The sequence below is a fragment of the Panicum hallii genome, chromosome 7 (genome assembly GCF_002211085.1).
Source record: "Panicum hallii strain FIL2 chromosome 7, PHallii_v3.1, whole genome shotgun sequence".
Classification (NCBI taxonomy): Eukaryota; Viridiplantae; Streptophyta; class Magnoliopsida; order Poales; family Poaceae; genus Panicum; species Panicum hallii.
In genome coordinates, this window is record NC_038048.1 from 41,966,760 (window position 1) to 41,985,701 (window position 18,942).

The following is an 18,942-nucleotide window of genomic DNA, read 5'->3' on the forward strand; positions in this document are numbered from 1 at the left end:
CTCCGGTGCATTTTACTTATATAAATTTACCATCAGATTGTACTAATACATTGCGTAGAGACTGGTGGCCAAAATAATTTTCTGTCAACGTCCACTAAAATTTGAGAACCAAGAACGCAAATGGCTTCTAGTACTAGTAATTTTTTTTTGAAAGGAGAACTAGCACAAAGCTGTAGAAGACTAGTTTGACCTGCCAATGAAATAGTTATTCGTGTAAAATAGCAATAATAATCAAAGAGTCTGGATGGAAAACATAGGTATGGATCAGTGGTCCGGTCTTTTCAGGAAAAGGTTGCTGCTTTAGACCTTTATTAGTTACAACCTTGGTGCCCACCGGTTTCATTCATTCATAAGCTCCCAGAAGATTTTGCAATCCATTTCATTATGCATACATGTCATTTTCTCCTTTTCTTCCTCTGTACTTAACAGTCCCATCTGATTTTGGTTGGCTGTGTGCTTTTGTCCTAGATTTCTCAGTATTTTTGGTGCAAGCTACCTTCACCCCATGTGGTCAGAATCAGAGCCGGCTGCATCCATCACCCACACGACACGGCCTCCGTTTTCCCAGTAGAACAGTTGAAGAAGCCGGGCAAAGCAGCTGCTTTTCCCCCAACGCGCCAGTGCCGTCGCCGTACTGGACGTCTCTTTCTCAAAATTCTCTCTCCGCAGCCTCCAACTCGGCCGTATCCACCCGTCCCCAAGTATTTATCAGGCTCCTCCCCGACGCCTCAGCGCCCTTCGCTTCCATTCGCGCGTCATCGTCGCTCGCGTCGTCCCCGGCCGGCGTCCGGAAACCGATGGAGGCGGCGCTGGGGGCGCTGTGCCGCGCCGGAGGGTGGTCGTACGCCGCCGTCTGGCGCTTCCATCCCCACGACCCTAGGTGAGCCGTCTGAGTTGATTGGGTGATAGTCTGATAGATACTGTGTTTGGTGGCTGAGCATTTAGCTAGGCCATTTCTCTGGCTAGCTTCCAGTTGGTTGGGAATTTGTGAGGTTTCCTTGTTCTTGGTTCTTACGGTTGCCTGCTTTCGTTAAGGTTTACCCTGTTTCTCTCTCCCGTTAAACCGCGTGATCTTTCGGGCTGAAGTTCAATCCTTAGTAGTACATTCAGAAAGAAGTAGCTAGTAGTAATCGAAGTTCATAGACCTAGCGTATCATGTGTAGAATCACAAACAGAAACATTTCAAGAACGTAGAAGTACTCTTTTATGTTCTTTCTGTCAGAAGTTTGCACCAAAATCCCAATTCTTTTCACATCATTCCAGAGCACACAGCGAATAGAAAAGGAAGCTACCTACGCCTATTGCTAATCGAGAGTCTGGAAGGGTTCGGACGATTGCAAATACTAGCTATTCTCATTGCATTTAGGAAGGGAGATATGAGTTCTCTCTCTGTTCCTTTGAACTTTGCCGAGTGACAGGATATGGATGCAGAAAGCTGCGTCCATTCCTCAACTTTTTTGAGCAAAACATTGCGATCCCATCAAATTTGACAGGAAGGTGTGTCTCCTCTTTTTGGATGTCTCTTTTCCCTTCGGATATGATGCATCGTGTCACTCGTTGCCCAACTTTTTGCTTTTTGATTCCTATTTTGTTTTGTTTTGTTTTGTAGCTTCCTGAGGTGGTGTGTACTGTGCAGTAGGGGGACGTTTTCTTTCTAGAGACTTTTGCTCCTACATGTTTGAGAATACTGACTGGTACTGTATTTGATGCCAGGTTGCTTACATTGGGGGAGAGCTACTGTGAAGATGAGGCTAAAACACTGGTTGAGAAGATGCTCAATCAAGTTCATATTGTTGGGGAAGGGTACGACTGTCTGGTTATGTTCGGCATTTTATCCTGATATTTCAATTGGACAGGCGATATGCCATGTGGGCGTGTTAATGTAATATTCAGTCTTGATGAGACCCTTTTCCACCCTGATGTCTGTACTGGTAATTGAATAGGATCTGTTTAGCTCCGTAAAGGTTCATTCGACATGCTTCCTATCTGACCGCTTCTCTAATTTCAACCAAGACTTCAGTTTAACACTTTTTTCATTGCTGAGAATACACTTCTCTTTAAAAAAAAGTTGAACAAGGTTTCTCCATCTCGTTTAGCTAGTTTGATTTGACTAATGTCTTTTCATCTATAGCAAATGTTTCTGTTATTGCTTTTGAAGCTAGTTACTTTTACAAGCATTTATTCTTTTTCCACTGATATGCTGTTTAAAACATATGTTCTCTGGTTTCAGCATCATAGGAGAAGCTCTAGGAAGCGGAGAGTGTCGATGGATTTACGATACTACTTGCCATGCGTTGAATCAGACAAGCCACGCAGATAACCAAGACTTATTGGAGGTATAAATCTGTTCTCTTGTTTTGGCACAATCAGCAAAACAAATTTAAAGAACGTTGAACAACCATTTAGGCTTTGGTTTTATTGTGTCTGGAAAAGTATAGGTAAATAACTGAAAATCCCCTAGAGCAGTCAGAATAATATTGATTTCTTCTGCCCTCTTCCTCACATTCATTACCACTTGTGCTGCCATTTCTTTTAACACTAAAAGCAGATACTTGATTTTAACAAATGGAAAGCTTCCCTTCTTCAGGATTATACGTGGTGGCAACATCAATTCCTGAATGGAATAAAGGTTGGTGTTTATTGTATCCTTGTTTCTTGTCTGAAAAGTTATACAACCGTTGACTATTGCATAACGAGACCAGCTTAGAGTGTCTGTTTGTCTTGTGTAATGTCAACTTGGATACTGAAGAGTGGCACCTTATATGCAGACTATTGCAGTACTACCTCTCCGGTTGCAGGGACTGGTGCAATTTGGTTCCGTTCAGAAGGTTAGTGTCTTAAAGACTCCATACAATCTTGCGGCCTCATGTCAGTGTTCTCTTTATCATTTGTCAACAGAAGAGTTGTTAAATTGCCTCAGGTGATTGTGTCAAGCAAACATCCGACAGTATCATAGTGCCACGTTCAATATGCATTTCGTAATTGATCTCGCAATTCTTAATAAAGTTCGTAACAGTAACCCATCACTGGAGAGCATAAGGAACCGCTAACTTTAGAATTACATTATTGATCAACGAAGCATACAGAATATGGCTTTGTCATGGTACAAACATATCATTTTTTTAAAAAAAACTTGACTCTAATTTAACATCTCGTCAGGTTCCCAGGAACTCAGATTTTCTGAATCAGGTCAGAAATATATTTGATCAGATGAAGAACACTTCAAGGGATGGTTCAATGGAGTATACCCGAAGCAATTCTCTTGCATGTGTTCAGCAACCTATCCTCACTTCCTCGAGATCTGCAAATGACATTCTCGTACATAACAAGGTCAACCCATTGAAAAGTGAGAAGCTTGAGGAGAACATAGAGAGAACAGAATCTATAAGGAGTTCGATCTGTTCTCCAAGCAATTCACAGAGATCTTTAAATGATTTTACCCCGCATGGTACTGGTAACAGCAGTATGGATACTCATATATTGGCCATGCCTGTTAACTCCAAGTCTATATATGAGCTCGAAGGATTTGATAAGGTCACCAACTTCTTTCATCAAAATGCTAATGTCAGAACTCAAGTTCAAGTCAACTCTAGCAAAATGCCTGATTCTATTATCGCCAGTATAATGTCAGCGTACCAAAGTTCGAACAATCTTCATAGCATAACAAAGGAATCATCTGGTCAGAACATGCCAGAATATCCCCAATACCTTTACACTACAACCAACTCTCCAAATTCCGGCCTTGATGAACTTTGTTATTCCAGTGCTGGTTTCTCATCATCGCTTACGATCGTATCCGAAAAATCCACAAACTACCTCCAGAATGAGAGTGACAAGTTGCTGTATAAATCCGTATCATCGAGCAGCAACCCTTGTGTTTCTGAAATCCAAGGAAATTGCCTCACGCCACATCATGTCCCCGTGCATAAACAATCTCTGATACCTGGTCCTGGAGAATGTGGGAGGCTCCTCTCACCTGAAGAATCTTTTATTGTTCAAAGTGACTCAATGCAAGTGAAGGATACCACCAATTCTACATGCCAGACTAATAGTACCTGTCCTGAATTACCAAATAGACCGCATGAGGAAGCTACTGCAGGAACATCAGACATTAACATGAAGGAATGTAGTGGAAACAACAGTCTGCTAGAAAGTATGATGCTTGACCCAAGCACTAACAGCTTTGTGCAAGATTGGTGGGATGATAGTGTTCTACTGGCAGGAAACCTTCCAAATTTAGGCAACATACGCTCAGATTCTGCTATAGAATTGGCCAGTAAGCATCCATTTTCAAGTGGGGAGAGAGGCCTACCTTCCATATGTGCTGTCGAACAATTTTTCGGTGTTGGTGCGCCTCAACCTGCAGGACATGGTCCACTTGGGGCTGAAGCTAATCCTTTATCTGGCTATGTTTCAGATTATCAGCTACCTCAGTTTCCTTTTCGAGACTGCATAACAGCATACAATGCACAAGTCCCGTCATTGGCCTCCAGCAGCCATACATCTGGAAATGTCCAAAATGGCTCTTCAAAGGAAACTTCAGTGCCACCAGGAAACATATCTGTGGATGACACCTGCAGTTTCAACACAGCAAATTCTAAGGGCAGTCAGTCGAACAATCCTGAGGGAGTGAAGGTTGCCAAGAAAAGAGCTAAAGCTGGTGAGAGCACCCGGCCTAGACCAAAAGACCGACAACTGATACAAGATCGTGTCAAAGAATTACGAGAGATTGTTCCTAATGGTGCAAAGGTAATACTTAATCACCCATTGTTTTTTCAGTTCATCATGTTTTCTTTGATTGAGACGGAGTGGCTGACCCCCTCATTTCCCATCATTTTTGAATTTTGACATGTCAGTGTAGCATTGATGCTCTATTGGAGCGAACAATTAAGCATATGCTATTCCTACAAAGTGTAACCAGGTATGCAGAGAAAATTAAGCAAGCTGATGAACCAAAGGTAGACTCTCTTCTATGCACACACATAATCTATCTTGTATTGCTGAAATACCTTGTTATAAATATGCTGACTTGTCATGGTTGTTAAGTTGATCGACAAAGAGAGTGGCGTCGTCTTGAAAGACAACCCAGATGGTGGCAAAAATGGTGGTGCCACATGGGCCTACGAGGTTGCTGGGAAAACTATGGTTTGCCCTATAATCATTGAGGATCTTTCGCCACCTGGTCAGATGCTTATTGAGGTGAAAAACCGGACTTTCATTAGTGTTATCTGCTTTCTCCTGCTAAATGCATAATTTGAAGATATCCGCTTGTCTATAAAAATCTACAGATGCTCTGCGAGGAACGCGGGCTCTTTTTGGAGATAGCTGACAACATACGTGGATTTGGTCTGACGATCTTGAAAGGGCTAATGGAACTCCGCGATGGCAAGATATGGGCCCGGTTTCTTGTTGAGGTAGAGAAGAAGCCATCGGTTTATGTATCCCATCTCTTGTTTCATTAGTTGTTGAACTGTATGCTGGCTTTTGTTTTTTCAGGCAAACAGAGAAGTCACAAGGATGGATATATTTTTGTCACTTGTTCAGTTACTGGAGCAAAACAGCCTCGTTCAATCAACCGAGCAGATGGCAAAGGTCATGAACAATGGGGTTCCATCCTTCACAGACCATCAGCTGTCTCCGCTACCGATTCCGGTAGGCATTGCTGAGAGACTGCAGTGACTCGGATTAGATAGGATTAGTCGACTCAATTGATAGCAAAATTGGTAGTCAGAACTCCATGCATTTGACACTGCCTAGCGTTGAGACCTGACAGCATCACTACTGCTAGAAATGCCAGTATCAAGAATATTACTGATGCAAACGCGAGCTTCTAGTGCAGAAATTATGAACTCCCCAGACCATGACTGGGGGGTGGTCAATGATGTCTATCTCATTGTCTCTAGCCTAGTTAGAAATCCTATGTTGCCGCCTTGCACCTGGGTAGCTGGGTTCTTGATACTGGTGTTTCTGTATGCAGTGATGGCAGCGTTTCTGGTAGCCTCAAGGAGTAACACTGGGCTATGCCCCGCATTTTCATTTTGTGATTATATATTGTATAGTGAGCCAACTAACTATGCAATATATCAAAGCTTAATATATACTAACAGATCCACTCGAAAACCTAAAGTTTCATGTTAAGACCAATTCTTATACTGAGCTAATTTGCATTAGCACCACTCATCTATTACAAGAAAAGAGTATGGGTGGCTAGCACAGTTACATGATACTGAGCACCACATTTCCTTAGGACCTCAACAAAAGAGAGTGACAACATAAGGGTCATGCATCCCCTTCCGGTTGAGTCTAGTATCTGATTACCAAGACTACCAATAAAACCAAACCAATCAGTAATTGAAGTTAGCACAAGCGAACACCATCTGCTTAACCTATCCTAAAAATGAGCCAGAGAAAATTAAGCCATATCAATACCTACTATCTCGTGAATGCATGTAGGAGCTTAGGGCATAGTTTATAGAACCGTGGAAGGAACTCGTTACAGAAATCAAAGTAATGGCCACAGGATATATGTCTGGCAAATAATTTGTTCTGCTGGTACCTTTAGGCACCAACTTGGACAATCAACAAAGCAAAACAAAGGCTACTTTCGTTTTGGTCTCTCTGATGCAAACAGCGAGTTAAAGACCACACCAAATCTTTGATTTGAGATGGAAACCTGCACTATCCCACCACCAATTATTCAGTCAGTACCCATCCAAATTTCTATTGCTACGAAGCATGCAACAGTAATTAGACAGAATATGCTCGAATTGTGGGTGGAGGCACACCAGGAACGCATCCATCAGCAGGGACACCTGCGGCGAAGGTCAATCTTCTGTATGCCATTGGTAGCATGCGAACAGGGAATGAATTCGTAGCATCGCAGCAGGTGACCGCAGGATAGGGTTGGAGACGGACGATGAGGTAGACGAAGAAGATGGAGAGGCGGAGTAGGAGGAGCACTACGGTGTATATCCAAGAGGGATGATGATAGAAGACCAATAGGAGCCGAGGAGGCCAGGCGGCTGTCGCCGCCGCCGCCGCCGCCGCCGGAGGGGAAGGGGACGGGAGGGCGAAGGAGTGCAGCCGCAAATTTGGGACTACTTCACAAATTGGATCGCGATTATTAATCAAGACCCGTTTCAGGAGGTTATACGAAACAAGTTTGATCGCAGTTTTTATAAAACCCCCGAAATTGGATCCCGATCTATAATCACGATCCAATTTAGGGGGTTTGATGCAAAATATTGGATCGCTATTTTGCATAAAACCCTCTAAATTGGATCGATCGCGATCCAATTTAGGGGTTTTTTTGAAAAATGTACTGGGGTTTATATCAAGATTTGGATCGCGATTCAAATGAAGCGATGCTCCTACCGGCTGCCCGTCGTCGATGGCGAGCCCGCTGGAGCGGAGGCTTCCGCCGCTTGCGTTCCGGAAGGAGAAGCTTTAGGTCGAGGGAGGGAAGGAGATTCGGAGGCTCAAGGATGGTGGGCCCTACCTCGTCGGTGTGGTGCCCAGCCTATTGTTAGAGATAATCTTGATGTTTATCCTTTTGTGAGTCATTAGTCGTGTCGTGTTAGTGTGTTAGCAGGTGCATGCATGAGTTAGTTTGGTTAGCGAGGCCGCGATCTTCATGTTAGTGACTGCATGCTGGTGCATGGTGGCTTGGAGGTGCGGCCAAGTCAAGTGAACATGCAAGTGGCGTGAAAAGTGGATCAACTAGCTAATGGCTGCCTGCATGTGTTAGTGGTGATCGGCATGCAAGTAGTGGCTTGCATGTAGGTAGTGGTGAAATCAAGGAGTGCCTAGCCGAGTCGTGTGGCCGGACGTGGTGTGTGTGTGAGTGCTATTTAAACCTCTGTAATCATTGTGTTAATAGAGTGGTGAAAAAAGAGAAAAGCACTGGTGTGCAGTGCGGCTGTGCAGTGCGGCAAAACTCTTCTTGCGTGTTCCTGTGTTCCACCGAGAGAAGCTAGCAATGAGTGCTTCCTTGCATTAGTGCAGAGAGTTTGTGAGTGAGAGGCTGATCGGCTTGATCAGTTCCAACAATTGGTATTCAAAGCTTAGAAGATGATTGGGGATGGAGCGTACACGCCGCCGGGCCGCCGTCCTGGCAAAGGTGTTGATGGCGACGACGACGGCGACAACAAGCTGGTGGTGCAGCAAGTGAAGGAGGCGGGGGTGACACTCCGTTATCCCATGCTTTCTGAGAACAACTACGGCGTGTGGGCTGTGAAGATGAAGATCTTCATGCGCGCCCAAGGTGTGTGGGCTGCCGTGGTGAACAAGGGAGGCGTTGATGAGAAGATAGACCAAATGGCTCTCGCCGCCATTGTCCAAGCTGTTCCGGAGGCTGTGGTGATGAGCATCTCCGAGCACGAGACGGCCAGAGAGCCGTGGGATGCTCTTAAGGAGATGAACATGGGTGAATAGCATGTCAAGAAGGCCCGAGTACAGACCCTCAAGAGGGTGCTTGATGGTACGTACATGGGTGATTCTGAGAAAATTAATGACTTTGCTTTGAAGGTTACCACGATCGTGAACGAGATTCGCTCTCTCGGCACGAAAGTGGAGGAGACCACTGTCGTCGAAAAGCTCCTGTATTCGGTCCCCGACAAGTTCCAACCCCTCATCAGCACCATCGAGCAATGGGGGGATGTGACTGTGATGTCGGTGACGGAGACAATCGGGCGCTTGAGGGCGTTCGACGAGTCTTCAAAGGGGCGGCGTCGTGATAGGGAGGGGGAGCAGCAGCTGTTGGCCGCGTGTGCCGAGCCACGGCTGACACGTGCTGAGTGGGAGGTCTTAGTCGCTGAAGAGAAGCTACGTGGTGAAGGCTCCAGCAGCAGCGACAAGAAGAAGTACCGCGGCAAGTTCGACAAGTCGAAGATCGACTGCCGCAACTGTGGTGAGTTCGGGCACTTCGCCGATGAGTGTCCTACTGCAGTGAAGAAAGTGATGAAGGATGTAGCACAACTCGCCGTGGCGGACGCCAACGACGAACCCACGCTGCTTTGAAGCCCAACGAGGAGGTGCAAAATAAATTCATCAAGATTAAGGGGGTGATTGTTAGAGATAATCTTGATGTTTATCCTTTTGTGAGTCATTAGTCGTGTCGTGTTAGTGTGTTAGCAGGTGCATGCATAAGTTAGTTTGGTTAGCGAGGCCGCGATCTTCATGTTAGTGACTGCATGCTGGTGCATGGTGGCTTGGAGGTGCAGCCAAGTCAAGTGAACATGCAAGTGGCGTGAAAAGTGGATCAACTAGCTAATGGCTGTCTGTATGTATTAGTGGTGATCGGCATGCAAGTAGTGGTTTGCATGTAGGTAGTGGTGAAATCACGGAGTGCCTGGCCGAGTCGTGTGGCCGAACGTGGTGTGTGTGAGCACTATTTAAACCTCTGTAATCATTGTGTTAATAGAGTGGTGAAAAAAGAGAAAAGCACTGGCATGCAGTGCAGCAAAACTCTTCTTGTGTGTTCCTCCTATGTTCCACCGAAAGAAGCTAGCACTTGCTTGTATTAGTGCAGAGAGTTTGTGAGTGAGAGGCTGATGGGCTTGATCAGTTCCAACAGCCTACGGGACGAAGCGGAGCGGCGGTTGCTTCTCCGGCAAGCGTCGCGCTGTCGCCCAAGGCGAGGCTGATTTCTGAAATCCGGGAGGCCCTATCCTGTACCATCCCTGATCTCTCTTTGATGCGGAAACCTCTGGTTAATCATGAGTAGCATAGAGGGAGGAGGACAGGCGTGCCGCTGGAGAACGAGGCGCCGGCAATGGCCGACCGCGCGGAACCAGCAGCTTGTATGTGCGGCGCCGCAAGGCGAGCGCGATCCGCAGACAGTCGTGGACCACTGTCAGGGAGCTCGCCGCCGCCGCCGTCGGCGACGACAACAAGAACGTGACGCTGGCTGGTGACGATCGAGCAGGGACGACCAGCATCGCACCAAGCCTCCGCTCGTCAGTTGGTCGACTCTACAGCACCTCGTGGTGACAGCGAGACCGTACACACTCCACGCGTTGCAGGAATCGCAGGGATTCGTTGGTACCAGATGCGCGTCCATCCGAAGGCCGCAAGCCTGCATGATTGCTTCATCATCAGCGGCGCCATCCATTTTTTAGGTTAAGGATAAAATCCGGCCTTCTATATCCACATTATGGATATATACGGCCAAAAGTTAAAAAAGTTTTTAGACTATAATCCTCAACAATATGAGACACAAGAAGAAAAACTCTAAGACAGAGATAAAAATTAGAAGACTAGACTTCGTTGCTCCTCTTCAACGGCGCCATCCATGATCATCATAAGATTACGAGGATAGTGCGGTGGGCAACCAACGCCACAAACCCGTGGAGATCATGGTTCATAGAAAAATGGATCCATGGGCCGGAAAGAAGGTTCCCTGATTAGATGCTGCTGTGCCACGGGATCACGCGACAATCATGCACGCTAGAGACAGTCGCAATTAACAAACGGTGTGTGGCGCTTCGTGTCTGCTCTTTTGGCTACAGTGTTACACACGGGTGCTTCTTTTTTCTCCACTCGACGAACGTACCGTGTTCGTGTTTGCTGTGCTTCATCAGCATTCAGAAATGATGAACCAGAATTTTCACCTCACCTCGCTAGTAAAAAGGAAAAAAAAGGAAAACGGAGAAAGCAAAGCGACGACGGGCTCGCAGCGCACACGGCCCGCTAGCAGCCCAAGAGATGCTCTCCGCGCGCACGGCCCGCCGCCCGTCCGTCGCGTTTGACCCGATCGCTGCCGGCGGTCGCGGTCGCGTTTCCACCGTCTCCTCCTGCCAGCGGCCAACCGTCTCGTCTCGTCGCCTCCCTCCCCGTCCGGCTCACCCCCCTCTCCCCGTCGGTCGCCCGCCCGCCCGCCCGCCAGCCACCCCATCGCAATACTTTTTCGCCACCATCTTTGAACCTTCCTCCTCCCCCGCTCTGACCAGCGCGGCGAGGGCGAGGCGCTCCGCCGTCCCATCCTTATAAATCGAGCCGGAGGCGGGCTGTCTCCCTCCGTCTCCTCCCTACCAGACCGCAGCAGCACGCAGCCGACGAGGGACCCGAGCCGTGCCGGCGAAGTGGAAGGGGGAGGTTTGGTTGGTTCGATGGCGAAGCTGTACGTGCAGGCGGTGCCGCCCCCGGATCTGAACAGGAACACCGAGTGGTTCATGTACCCCGGGGTCTGGACCACCTACATCCTCATCCTCTTCTTCTCCTGGATCCTCGTCCTCTCCGTCTTCGGCTGCGCCCCCGGCACGGCGTGGACGCTCGTCAACCTCGGCCACTTCGCGGTACGTGTGGCACCCGTCTCCTGCTGCCCTTGTTATTACCCTGCTTTTGGCTGCCATTAGGATTGGGGTTTGCGTTGGTTTGGGCGCACCAGTGGATCTGAGGCCCGGCGGCGGTTCTAGTTACTAGGTTACTTCAATTGTTCTACTCGGGAGGTTGGAATGGACGCTGCCCTGTGGCGGCTATGAAATGGTACCACGCTTGGTCCTATGCGTCCTGAGTTCAAACTGGTGCTATCTAAAGCTTGGTTGGATAAGATTACAAACTTTTTATGCTTACCTGCATTTCGTCCCCTTTGCCACGTTAGCTTTAGGTTCCTAAATTGCTAAATATTGGCTCAGGTTTAGGCGTCACTCAAGGTAATTGAGGCTGAGGTTTGCTCCCTCCAGGTCAATCACATGCAAATAGGACTAGGATGTATAGCAGCTATGTAGGTCAGTAGACAGGGTCTATTTTCGTTGTTGTGCTAGTCTAGAGCTCCGTAGAGGTAGTGGCTGGAACAGGATTGTGTACTGTAAAGTTTCAGCTCTTGATCTATTTAGCCACATGTCCTAGATGATTTGCTTCAGAGCTCAGGGTTCATACAGCTATCCATTGTTCCTTTCATTATGTTCTGGTATAGTGAGTGTTTATGAGTTATCTGGATATACGGTTCTCATGTTTGTCAGAGTAGTAGAATGGCAATGTCTTGTTTCCAAGCTTAATGAGTTGTCTTCTGCACACCCAAAGTGACCGTGCGCGCAACATATTGAGCTGCAAGTCGGAAGGTAATATTAGGGTATACTTTGGACCTGGGATATGCAATGGTGCTGAAACTAACCTTCCCTAAGGTCTGAAGCATGCTTAGTTTTGATAGTTTTTCGTAAACAACTTACATTATTAATTAGTGGTTTGCCAGTCTAAATAAGGAAATAGTTGTGATTAAGGGCTTAAGGCCATAGAATATTCTTATATTCTGTAAAAGCGGTTCATATTGTTCTTGGCTTTGTTATGAAAATAGAAGTACATTTCAATTTTCTTAGCAGTGTAAGATCACATTAGAAAAATGTAAGATTACAGTAGAATACATTTCGATTTTTCTTAGCAGTGTATGATGTATTTTTTTGACGAGACTTCCGCCAGAATCTTTTCCATTTCTGTTGCTTGCCTCATTGAATATTTGTTTCAGATCACATACCACTTTTTCCACTGGAAGAAGGGGACTCCGTTTGCTGATGATCAAGGGATGTATAACACATTGACATGGTGGGAACAAATGGACAATGGCAAACAGCTTACTCGCAACAGAAAGTTTTTGACTGCGGTTCCTGTTGTTCTGTAAGTGTTTATCTCTTACTAATGTATTTCTGTTTATACATGGAAACTCTATGATGCCCTTATTGCATGGAATTATAGCATGGATAGATATATGCGTGAAACATATTATTTGTAGCCAATAAATAGTTTTTTTAAAAAATTTTAGCTCAGCGCTTTACAATTATCACCTATGTTGATGTTTTTTTAGTGACAGTGTTGCGTTATACATTCGTATGGGATGGATCATAAATTTTTAAGTTGATAAATGGTTTCTAATGAAGCGAATTTTATTATTATTTGAGGTAATTTGTTGTGGTCGCTTGTGCTATGCAAGTGCATTTTCTTCAAATCTTGATTTCCACTTTCCAGTCTTCAGGGCATAATTTTCCCTAAAGGGATGCCATTCTCATTAGACAATTGGTTTCAAACTTCTACACATGGATATCAGAAAAGGTCGCTTTCTAAAGAACATATCTTTTTGGGCAAAATCTATGTATGTGTGACCTGGGAGAATTACTAAACTTGCTTAAAAATAGGCTGCCACAAACTGATTGTGCCATCTACTTGAATCTTGGACAAAATCTATGAATGTGTGCCATGTTGTTAGCGTGGTGCAGCTACCAACCCGCTACACCCTAATGCCCATCTGTTATTAGTGTAGATATGCCTTGTTTCTCTTCACTTTCTACTAAACAAACAGGCCTTGCAGTAATTTGTTCATTAAAAGAGGTTTAGCTCCTTAGCTTCAATTCAACATTGGGTTTCAGGATGCCAAATTGTATTGTGTCCACCATATGGAAGACAGTTAAGGCTCATGATTACTGTGCTAGAGGACAAATATCGGCTTCTTGTCAACTCTAGCTCGTTTTAAAAAATGAGATAGCATGCATTTCATTTCAATCGCATAAATGCCTTCACCAGGGCAGCGATATATTGTTTCTTTTTTCTGTCCGATTGTGATATGTTTTGCACTCAAATATTGTGTAGAGATAAGATTCGCATGAGTCCCCTTAGGAGATTTTAGGAGCGTAGGACACTAGATAGAGTGGCAATTCAGAATTTGACACTGTCTCACTGACTTGTGGCGCCTGACCCCCACTGTCATTGAGACATAAGAGTGTCAAGTTCAACATAGTGCAGAATTTTTCTGAAGTTCAATTCCTTTGGTCGGGTGACCCAACCTGCATGTGAAAGTTATTGTCTGTAGAAGAATGTTATGTAACTTTTAAGTAATACATGAGCTGGCAGTTTCCATCGTGTTCCAGTCAATTGATTGGCTGGCCAACCCTTTAATTTCCCCCCTACCTATTGTCTAATTTCATGTCATTGTGGACTGCAGCACTAATATAGGGATAATTGCTCTGTTCTTTGGCAGGTACTTGATAGCTTCCCACACCACGGACTATCAACATCCTATGCTCTTCCTCAACACCCTAGCAGTCACTGTGCTGGTTGTTGCCAAGCTACCAAACATGCACAAGGTTCGGATTTTTGGGATCAATGCGGGCAGCTAAGGAGCAGCGTCTCACGGTAGACACCTATACATGTCATGTTTGATTTGGATTACGGGATGTGTTGAGCCTAGTTCTGAATTGAATCACCGGAGTACCAGTGAGTAGGCTTGAGAGCTGTTCGTAGATGACATGTAATCATTGTACAGAGAAATGCTAAGAAGGCTGGAACGATGATTGTTTCTGCAACTAGTGAACAAAAAAGGTTCTGTAGACTCGTAATCTCGCTATACGTTCTCTAGAAAGAATTTGGCAATTGATACATGTACAGTTTTGCTCTTTTGTCAAGAGGCAATAATCAATCGTTATATAACAAAATCATGGCAAATAGTTCTAGTAGTTTACATGATGAATCTTACAAAACTATTTAGATTTTAGCTGCTGATTGGTCCAAATAAAAAAGATGAATTCGGATAAGCATAAAAAAGATTTGCTTTTGCGATTGGAGGGGCCGAGGGGGTATGAAATTGCTCCTTTGAGGATTAATTGAAGGTGTCTCGGTACACGTGCGGATTAGGAGAAAAGAATCTCGATCGCAATATAATGTTTGAAACGAACCAGCACGAGGATATGTCACAATTTCATTGCATATATAGACATTTACGTCTGAATCTGATGCCTCGGTCTCTCAATTGAATTACGATACACATACAATTAGTTAATCATAGCATGCTTACTATATAAAAGTTAAATACATAAATCCGTATAAGAGAAATTAACTATCAAAGTATACATGTAAAACTTTTTTAGATCCTAACACGTCTAGTAAAAAATGAGCGAAGAAGTACATACATGGCTGATCACCATAATAATACTATCGAGTCGCCTGATAAAAAAAAACATAGTAGCCTCAGTCATGTTTTTGCCTTAATTGAACACGAATCCTGCTTTGCGTTTGGTAACTAAGATCCTGTTTGGATCCAAGTACTGATGGATGAAAGTGCTAAATTTTAGCATTAGTCTATCCAAACAAAAGTGTTAATGGAGTGGGCTAAATTTTAGCAAGACTAAAAAACTTTAGCATGAATATGATCGCTAATATGTGCTAAAGTTTAGTACTTAATTTTAATTTTAATTCCTCCAAACAGCCCATAACTAGACTTGTCCGAGCAATAATTCCATGGCCATCTATCTGCCTGCCAGACACGTCTTGGACGCGAATGCTTCCTGTACCAAATGCAACTCATCTTCTTCTCCCCAACCATGTCTTCCACATGAAGAAAAGTGGCGACGCCTGCCTGGCTCGACGACGGTGACGGTGACACCCCATATGACCAGGACAGGAGGAAAGCCACAGAGGCCCACAGGTGTGGAGACTAGTCCCTGTTTCCCGTCTGGATTTGGAGAGCCCAGGCTACTGTTCCAGCTTCCGGCCGGCTTCGGCTTTGTTCCCATTCCTGCTGTTTCGTCGTCGTTCGTCGTCTGCTGAACCGTCCGCCAAGCAAACTCGAACAGTTGCTGTGTTTGTGCTCGCCTGAAGAAAGCCCCCGTCGACCTTTTATGGGCAGACAAGCTTTCGTAGACTGGTCACGTTGGGGTGATGATCCGGGCGTGGTGAAAAAGGCAGGCACTGCAGCTCAACACGTACCAAGTCACCAGCAATGAGTCTGAACCCTGACGAAACAAGTCGGCGGTGGAGCCACCAGGATCATGGCCATAGCTTTTCGGCGTTGGGTGGGTCCTCGCGCACATTAGCGTGACATGAGCGTAGTGCGAGCTTAGATACGCAGGTTGGAAACGCTGCCCCGGCCTCCCAGGTGCCCAGGTGTTTCCTCACCACGACGAGAGCACATCGTCTCCCCTGCTGGTTTCTGCAGGCGAGTCCATGCCTGTCGTAAGCGTGGGTTGCGTAAGCAGAGTGATGCAAGCGTGGCGAGAAAGTGATCGAAACCCGCCGATCCGGCGGCATGCGTCGAACGTCCACGCCAGGCCAGATCCATCATCCACTCTGATCTCGTGATCGACGTGTTCGACTGAAACACGGCGCAGTGGAGCTTGGTTGGTCGTGTACGTCAACCAGCAGTGCAAGCTAGCAAGATCGGAGCAGGACGACGTCGCCGGAGTTAAGGCGCCTCTGCTCGACTGCTCCGTCCGAGCCGCTGCCGCGAGCGTACCGGTACTTCTGGCTTCTCCCCGCCAGTTCGTTACGGCTGCTCGCCGCCTCGCCGGCGGGCATTGATGGTGAGCGGCCGGCCCCGTCCATGCGCCGCGCCGTACCGAATCGTAACCATCTGCGGGCCGCATTGAATTCGGCCATGACGGAATGGCCCTCGGAACATTCCTGCCCCGCCCCCCGTCCGTCTCCTTCGACGGGCAATTGAATTGAATGGCCATAGATCTACGCCGCGCCGGCGGCTGGGTCAGAAATCTTCAGCCATCACAGGGGCTCCTCACAGGAGCCCTGCAGTACTGCAGCCGATCTGGCTCCTCACAGGGGGCCGAGGCCGAACTCTACACTGCTACACACATGATGACATGACTGGCCGCGGCCGGCTCTTGACGCTGCCATTCACCCGCGCGCGCCACGGTGGACCACGCAGGGCTGCCGGCGCCGCTGCCCTCTCGCGTTCGCTCGGAGCCCAAGAAGATCAGACAGGTGAGCTCGGACAGGAGCCCGGCCGTCTGCATCGTCCCGTCCTGCCAGCGAATCCTTTTCCCCTAGGAGGTTACTAGCTAGGGAGTAGGTCAGATGAGATTAGATCCTGACCCGGTGACCCAGCTGCCACACCCCGGCATCCCCCGCCTCCTCCCTCCTAGCTGGGCAGCAGCGGCCACTCCTCTCTGTCGGACAGTTTATCCGAGAATCTAGCTAGCTAGGCACTTCATTTCATGTACGGCAGTAGTAGGCCGACCTGTACAGGGGTGCGTAGGCACTCGGACCGTCGGACGTATAGGCACGGAGCAGCGGGCCACCGGCGGCGTGGCTTTCCGACGATGGCGATCGAGGTCGACGATGGCCAGCAAGGCGTGGCTAGCCGGGTACGCTGGCACGTGCTGCTCGCTGCAGCGGCCACGGACGACGACGATTCCACTCCCTCGATCGCGATCCTGATCCGAGGGAGAGCTACACGCCGCGCTGCTATAGCACGGTGGTTGGCAACATTTCGCGTCCGGGGGTGGTCACCCACGCCACCCGAACGGCAAGCTTGAAAACCAAGGCAAGGCACGCCGGGCCACGGCCCCTGCGTCCGCGTGCAGCGTGTCTCGCTCTATCTAGACTTCTACCACCGTGCAGTGGGGATCCATGGCCACGCAACAGTAGAGCTGGTGCTGCGCACCGGCCGCGACGATGCACCAACCCGGCCGGCCGGCCGGCCAACCGCTCGAGCAGTTACAAACATGGCCGGCCGCCCGATCCAACCATTGTTCATCCGCCGTCGATCTGTGTGCATAATCATCGGAGTATCGGACGTTAGAATTCCAATCTACGTGTAAAACCAGTTCGAATCGCACCGTGGTTGGAGGAGAGTTGAAATCTGAAAGTCAGGGCCGTCCAATGGCGCGGCTGCCCCTGACTGATGATAGTGGGTTCAGTGCATGCGTTTGACTTCACTGAATCGATCTCCCCATGCCACTGTCTCAGTGTCTTGCGTTTGAATCAAGGCCCACTTCCCTGTACAGTTGTGTGGACTAATGGAGCGACAGAGATGGTTCTCCTCCTGCTGACCTAATTTTCGATCAGTAGGATCCGGCATGTATTCCCTGTCGGGTGGCTCGTCGTGCGTGTTAACATTGCACACAAGTTAGCACTTAGCCGTACGTCAGTGTGTTATTTTGGTTTGAACATTTGGATGGCGGTGGACCATACCACTCTAGCTCTGAATTTAATCCATACCTTTAGTTTCATGAATATAGTTTAGTTGATGCATCACCACCCTACCCCCACAGCCGCATAAGCACTTCTTTGATGTAATCATGAATGATTAGAAAAACTTACAGAGGTAATCCATCCATAGCCTCACACGGCTAGGATGAGGTTCCCCAAACTGAGAACGCCTCATAGTTTGTCCAAATATGAAGCTCCTAATAACCATTTGAGGTTAAAGATGTGTTGCTCGTATATCTTAACGTAAAATGTATACTAATTGGATTACTCCTTTTAAGCATTCATGAGCGCGCTTACAAAAACAAGGAAAATCCTAGAATGCAAAATAAACATCTCGTGCACCATCATTTCGATGGGTTCTAATCATCATTGGCAACAATAGCCATTAGATCCAACTTGTTTCTAACAAAAAGTTAACCCAAAGTACCATTAAGTATTTGATTCTAAATTATCTACGCTTACATTTAAAAAAAATCAAAAGTACCTCAACACCAACTCCTTTTAGCGCATTCACGTTAATAAAAAAACCTTGAAACTCCACAGAAAAGAAAAAACCATTTGTAATTGATTTGGCTTACTCTAATCATCATTACACACATTAGCCATTGGATCTAACATTATCCATGTTCACCATGGTGAAAAAAATCAACCTTAAGTACCCCTGATCACTACCGGAAAAAGATCTTTGCCGAGTGTTAAGTATTTTGCCAAGTGCTTTTTTTCGGGCACTCGGCAAAGACGTCTTTGCCGAGTCTCGACACTCGGCAAAGACGTCTTTGCCGAGTGTCTTTTTCAGACACTCGGCAAAAAGCTTCTTTGCCGAGTGTCAGTTTTCAGTCACTCGGCAAAGAAGCTCTCGGCCTTTTTCAGTCACTCGGCAAAGAAGCTCTTTGCCGAGTGTCTGTTTTCAGGCACTCGGCAAAGATAATTTTTAAATCATATTTTGAAGTAGTAAATTAATTCAAATAAAAATATTTTCAACTACAAAGTTGTATAACTCGTCAAGATGCACAATTC

The 18,942-nt window shown here is 46.7% G+C and overlaps 2 protein-coding genes across 3 annotated transcripts; both read left to right on the forward strand.

The window, feature by feature from the left end:
• The first annotated feature begins 726 nt into the window (after positions 1-726).
• Positions 727-6,098, forward strand: LOC112899862. 2 transcript variants are annotated; one of them, XM_025968502.1, is made up of 10 exons: positions 727-880; positions 1,714-1,803; positions 2,231-2,336; positions 2,549-2,629; positions 2,769-2,828; positions 3,160-4,749; positions 4,857-4,958; positions 5,047-5,199; positions 5,289-5,414; positions 5,497-6,098. In XM_025968502.1, the coding sequence occupies exons 1-10, from the start codon at positions 798-800 to the stop codon at positions 5,677-5,679; spliced, it is 2,574 nt and encodes an 857-aa protein (XP_025824287.1). In that variant the 5' UTR covers positions 727-797; the 3' UTR covers positions 5,680-6,098. The 2 variants fall into 2 exon arrangements, with proteins under 2 accessions (XP_025824287.1, XP_025824288.1); XM_025968503.1 differs by having other exon boundaries at positions 2,588-2,629.
• Positions 6,099-10,847: 4,749 nt separating this feature from the next.
• LOC112898714 (ORM1-like protein 3) lies at positions 10,848-14,378 on the forward strand. Its single transcript, XM_025966988.1, has 3 exons — positions 10,848-11,294; positions 12,461-12,609; positions 13,964-14,378. Exons 1-3 carry the CDS (start codon positions 11,109-11,111, stop codon positions 14,100-14,102), a joined length of 474 nt encoding a protein of 157 aa, XP_025822773.1. The 5' UTR covers positions 10,848-11,108; the 3' UTR covers positions 14,103-14,378.
• Positions 14,379-18,942: the final 4,564 nt, after the last annotated feature.

Excerpts from the sequence above, each read along its gene's own strand:
- LOC112899862 (XM_025968502.1), top strand. The coding sequence starts at position 798 with ATGGAGGCGGCGCTGGGGGCGCTGTGCCGCGCCGGAGGGTGGTCGTAC. Across the intron at positions 881-1,713 it reads TTCCATCCCCACGACCCTAG|GTTGCTTACATTGGGGGAGA; the intron begins GTGAGCCGTCTG and ends ATTTGATGCCAG. Across the intron at positions 2,337-2,548 it reads ATAACCAAGACTTATTGGAG|ATACTTGATTTTAACAAATG; the intron begins GTATAAATCTGT and ends CACTAAAAGCAG.
- LOC112898714 (XM_025966988.1), top strand. The coding sequence starts at position 11,109 with ATGGCGAAGCTGTACGTGCAGGCGGTGCCGCCCCCGGATCTGAACAGG. Across the intron at positions 11,295-12,460 it reads TCAACCTCGGCCACTTCGCG|ATCACATACCACTTTTTCCA; the intron begins GTACGTGTGGCA and ends TATTTGTTTCAG. Across the intron at positions 12,610-13,963 it reads ACTGCGGTTCCTGTTGTTCT|GTACTTGATAGCTTCCCACA; the intron begins GTAAGTGTTTAT and ends GTTCTTTGGCAG.